Here is a 5,820-nt window from a genome sequence, read left to right as displayed (position 1 = left end):
AGAAAATAACTAGCTAGAACATCTCCCTACACCTCGCTATTAACCAGTAGTAATTTAAATAAAATAAATGTAGGCACGACAGCCGGTGGGTAAATTAAGTTAAAGTTTCTGTTCACTGACACAGATAGATTTGGTCAGGAATTGTTTAGATGTATAAAAGAAACAGGGCATGCTGTGAGAGCTGAATGCTCCTCACCATCTCCACTGCTGTGAAGTCTTCACTGTTATGCACTGGTTTGTTTCCTCGTCAGCACAAACTAAACTTCTATGATGTTGAGTATAATGTTTGAAAATAATAATTAAAACAATCTATCACATACTGTGTTATGTTCAGTCTTTTCTATGCTCTTGGTGGTGTAACTAACCAATAGAGGAGAAATGCGTTTGTTTACTGATTATACGCCTGCGAGGCAAAGCTGAGGGCAGCAAAATTATGCACAGTAGATTTCGTGTAGAAGTGCGCCGCCTAGTGTTCAGTGAGTCTGGGAGGAGCTGAACAAGCTACTGTAATATTGAGCTACTGAGGCTCCATCTTGCATGAAAAAGAAACGAAGGTGAAGGTGTTTGAGTTTGGTGCTTGAAAAACTGTATCGTCCTCCGATCTTCGCGCTGGGGAGCCCAAGGAGGGGCTGTGCCACAGTTTATAGGATGTCCCGACATGAAGGTAAGGCCATAAATAGGCCCAAAACTTCTCTTTTGGAAGCTACATTTCCTCGGAAGCTAGCTCTTAGCTTGCTTTGCTAAGCCCATATTCAAGTGAGCTGGTCGTTGCGGCTTTCACAGATAATGTACGAACATCATTTCAAGAAACATGACTTCAGCTAGTCTCGTATTACAGTCTGTCTCTGTTACTTGCCATGGTGATTTCCCTAAAACGTAAAATATGAAGCTGCCCGTGACAGTCTGACGCCAGCACAATGCTTAGCATTTAGCTTTAGCTAGTGCTGTGATGCCTTGCATTTACCGTACAGTATGCTAAAAGCTAATGATGCTAAAACAGGGAGGCTGTCTAGTTGTGCAACCATAATGTTACTGACTTATACTAGCCTCAAAGACTTACTTTTCACAGGCGGGGTTGTTTTCTGTGTAAATGGACCTTTGGGACAGCGCTCTGGTTTGCTGTTTTCTGTTGTTGGTGAATGCACTGTCATCAGGAAAACGACCAAAAGTCTGGGGCCTCTGACTATGACCATAAAGTAAACCATGAACCATGAGCCTTGTCATTCAGACTGCTCGCCTGCCAAAAGGAGCTGTTTTGCTAGTTTTATAATTAGCATGTAATATGAATATTTTTGAAGATGGCAATGGCTGACAACTATTTTGTATTCAATCTAGTTACTATTTTGATCAGTTCCTTTTTCAGATGTAAGGTTTGGACTAACTTCCCCAATGCTACGTTAAACTAAACATACTACAATGAATAAGTCATTTCACATGTTTAGTTTTTACCTGGATTTTGAGCTTTGTATTAGTTTGTTTAATACTCTCCATAGTGGGTGTTTAGCATAGTGATGCACTGTGAAGCTCTGTAATTTACTTGTATTATATAGTTGGTACAATGCAATGCAGACTTCAACCATATGAGTTTATTTTCAACTGTTATTGTTCTCAGTACACCCCACACCGTGCTACATACAGTATTAGTGATATCAATTACGGTACAGCCAGCTTTCACAACACAAGTTACTGGTTAATAGGGTTAGGTATTTCCTAGTACCTCACAATACAATACGTATCCTGATACAAGGACAACGATATGATACATGGAACTTGATACGATAAACGTCCTTGTCCCTTAAATCCGGTGTTAAAAGTTTAGTAAAATGCATATTTTTATTAAATAAAATAACAAAATGCATTATAATCTAATTTTCACACTGTCCTCAATATCCGAATATAACGGTCTTATGTGGAAGTCACATTTTTCAGCACCTCAAATTCAGCCTTAATGCAGCAGTCTATGGGTTAAGAAGTGTAAACGCTGCACTTTTTAATGGCTTTATGTTGTTTAAATGTATCACTATATGGATCTCTGTATCAATGCACTTATTGCCAAGAAGTCCGTCGTCACGATACATCACAATATCGATATAGTGAACACTCCCTACTGGTTAATAGATGTCAGTTTATTAAACATACAGTTTGTGGCATTCATAGGTTTGGATTGTAATTAATTCTACAACTACTTTTTCTCTTCTCTGCAGGTGTTAGCTGTGATGCGTGTTTAAAAGGGAACTTTAGAGGAAGACGGTTCAAGTGTTTAATCTGCTACGACTATGATCTGTGTGCATCTTGCTATGAAAGTGGAGCCACAACAACGAGACACACTACAGAGCATCCAATGCAGTGTATATTAACCAGGGTAGACTATGGTAAGGACCATATTTTCTAGTATTCTAGTAGTGCTGCACCTTTTATATAATTTTTTAAAGATAAAGATTTAGGTAGATTTTTATTATTTTTATACTAGCTATTTCTCTTCTTTTTTCTTTTTTTAATGGGGATTATGTTTATTTGGCCTTTTTGTTTAGTGCATTCAGTCAATTTTATGTGTTAAATAAGCTCAGGTTTTGTTCATAACATAATGTAGGTCTATGGGGTAGTTCATGTCACTTAAAGGCTATTGTATTTATTGGGAGAAGAACTGGTCTTTTACACTTCACAGAACAAAAATAGTTATTGTACATCATATTCTTTCCCAATAGATCTGTATTATGGAGGCGATACATTTTCAGTAGAACAACCTCAGTCATTCACTTGTCCTTACTGTGGGAAGATGGGCTTCACAGAGACGTCTTTACAAGAGCATGTCACTGCAGAACATGCAGAAACATCCACCGAAGTGGCAAGTATCAGCTTTAAACACTTAATCTGGTTTATTTAACCTGATCTTTGTTACATTGCATTGTTACACTGTAGTCATGAGATAATTTTGGAATATAATATTTTCTACTACTATTCTAAAGGCCAACGCACACTGGGACGCTTTGCCGTGCAGCAAAGAAGGCTTTCATTAATTTCTTTCACCGAGCACCAGAGACAGCACCTGCTACTCTCCTGCTACTCTCCTGCTACTCTCCTGCTACTCTCCTGCTACTCTCCTGCTACTCTCCTGCTACTCTCCTGCTACTCTCCTGCTACTCTCCTGCTTCTCTCCTGCTTCTCTTTGTGCAAGAAAACTCTTGTTTGTCACTAAACTCACTATGACCTGCTCAAACCACCATCTTTCCTCTGCTCACACTGCCTCGTGCTCTGTCTCTCTTTCTGTCTGTAATCTGTAGATAAAAGTCCTGTTGGAAGCATCCAAAGAGTTGTTTTAAATACTTTTTGAGAGCTGTGACTCGCAGCGTTCAGTTTGTGTTGACGCGTGTGCATTGGCCTTAATACTATTCATGCATCTTTGATTGGGGGTATATTATTGTCGGAAATAAACCTCTTGATAGTTGTTAATTGCTTACAACAATTTTTTTCCCCATTGCAGATCTGTCCAATATGTGCAGCATTACCCGGTGGTGACCCTAATCATGTTACAGATGACTTTACAGCTCACCTCACACTTGAACACAGAGCGCCAAGAGATTTAATATCCTTTACAATAAACATACACTTAAATGAATGAAAATCTCACTGTAAATGAGCCAAACTTCTGTGTTCATGTTTTTTGGACATTTTCCTTAACTGTTTGTGTACGATGAGTCCAGCAGTGTGCGACATGTACGTCGGATGTTTCACCCAGGGCGAGGATTAGGTGGTCCGAGAGCGAGACGGACAAATATGCACTTTACTAGCGGTTCCACGGGAGGCCTCTCCTCTTCGTCGTCACAGAGCTCAACCTACACACCTAGTAACAGGGAAGCAATGGACCCAATAGCAGGTGGGAATAATGCCTCTGGTCTGTCAGTTGTAGGTATTATTCTAGCACTTTTGGCTCAGCTGTGCATCATTAACTGTTTGAATTGTGCTTGATGCAGAGTTATTGTCCCAGCTGTCTGGTGTACGGCGTGCAGCAGGGGGTCAAATAAACTCCTCGGGGCCTTCAGCGTCCCAGCTCCAGCAGCTACAGATGCAGCTGCAGTTGGAGCGGCAACAGGCTCAAGCAGCCAGACAGCAGGTGGAGTCCGGTCGCCACGCCACGCGCCGCAGCAACAACAACCCGGGAAACACCGGCAGCACCATCGCTCCCCCCAGCACAACAGCCACCAGCACAGCCACTGTGGGAGACGGCAACCCCTCGTCCTCATCTCACAGCTCCCAGTTTTTATTAGCTCGGTGAGTACTGTCCACTCCAAGCTTTGAACTTCATAAAGGGCTCTTCTCTTATTATTATGATGCGAGACATTTTTATTCTACTCACAGCTACACTATTGTAATAGAATCTCAATGGGAACACAACCAAATAATGATTCATGCTATTTCACAGGTTGAATGAACCGAAAATGTCAGAAACTGAGCGGCAGTTGTTTGAAGGGGAACGTGCCGACCGCAGTCTGTTTGTCCAGGAGTTGTTGTTGTCCACTCTGATGCGTGAAGAGAGTTCCTCTTCTGATGAGGACGAGCGGCGAGACTTCGCTGACTTCGGAGCTATGGGCTGTGTGGATATCATGCCTTTAGATGTTGCGCTGGAGAACCTCCAGCTCCGAGAGAGCCACTCTATGGGGAAGGAGCCTCCCCCGCCTCCTCTTTGATGTCCAAGCATCAAGTAGACTGTGTCCACTCTGTTGCAACTGCCAGTGATAGGCAGCCACAGCAGCAGGCCACTCTGTCCTTATCCCTGTTCAACCCTTGATTTTCTGAGTTTGTTTTTGGTGATTGTAATTTCGGGCCTGTCACCAATTTTGTTACATTGTAAGCAAAATAAATGAGAGCAAGTGGGATAAATGTGCGAGTGCGCTATAGCAACTGAGCGAATGAAAAAAGAGAAATCTATAAATATATATATAAATATATTAAATATATATATGAAATTGATAATCAATTTTCAAACATTTTTCTTTACCAGGTTTTTGTTGCAGGCAGCTGTTGCAGACCTTTGCTTCCTGTGACATGCATATAGCTCTCCTAAATACTCCACATTAAAAAACTGAAGAGGATAGTCATTCCTCTACTGAAGCTGCTGTGTGTGTTCATGACTATTATTACTAAATAAAAAGTGCTTGGTTGGGTTACAATAAGTACTGCATGCAGTTATTTACAGGGTGCATGACATCAATGACCTTGTCATTAAAAAAATATACAAAAGTGTTTTTCAAACGGTTATTACATTGATTACTGCTAATTCAACAATTTACACAACCAGAAAAGCCTAAATAATTGATATTTAAATTATCAAAGTGATTTTTAGTTTTAAGGCTTTTTGTGTCTAGTGAAATACAGCATTGTGGTCCAGTTGGCCATTGTCTGTAGTATTGTAACAGGTGAAATCATAGATGACTCTTAACTACATGTCAGATAAATCATATATTTTTCTGTTATTGCTTTTCTTAAGTAGCTGTAATACTGTCAAACAGTTTTATTATGTGATTAATGCTCCTTTGGGCTGATTCTGAGTCCTGGCACATGCGTTCACTGGCATGATATTTCAGTTTTTTTTCCAAGAGGAGACTGTTTATGCTTATACAAGCACTTTCTATTTATTCTGATTCTTTAGAGCCTTGAAATGAATCATACCACCTTCATGCCTACATTTATCCTCTCTGTACAATATATGGAGTTGTAAATTAAATTTGTGCATTAACTTTCATAATGACATGGGCAGACGTTTTTTTAAACTGTAAATTTAGATCAAAATAAATACAAACTGCGCAGTGCTTTTGCAACCAA

At 40.2% G+C, this 5,820-nt stretch overlaps 1 protein-coding gene across 1 annotated transcript; it reads left to right on the top strand.

Annotated features, from left to right (window-relative positions):
• The first annotated feature begins 464 nt into the window (after positions 1-464).
• kcmf1 (potassium channel modulatory factor 1) lies at positions 465-5,820 on the top strand. Its single transcript, XM_072454722.1, has 7 exons — positions 465-664; positions 2,205-2,372; positions 2,706-2,845; positions 3,482-3,583; positions 3,691-3,874; positions 3,972-4,269; positions 4,421-5,820. Exons 1-7 carry the CDS (start codon positions 649-651, stop codon positions 4,683-4,685), a joined length of 1,173 nt encoding a protein of 390 aa, XP_072310823.1. The 5' UTR covers positions 465-648; the 3' UTR covers positions 4,686-5,820.

This window comes from Eucyclogobius newberryi, unplaced genomic scaffold (assembly GCF_026437365.1).
Source record: "Eucyclogobius newberryi isolate DKJ021-1_F unplaced genomic scaffold, fEucNew1.0.hap1 SCAF_2, whole genome shotgun sequence".
Classification (NCBI taxonomy): domain Eukaryota; kingdom Metazoa; phylum Chordata; class Actinopteri; order Gobiiformes; family Gobiidae; genus Eucyclogobius; species Eucyclogobius newberryi.
Note: the sequence above shows the minus strand (reverse complement) of the source record. Positions and strands in the feature narration are given on the sequence as shown.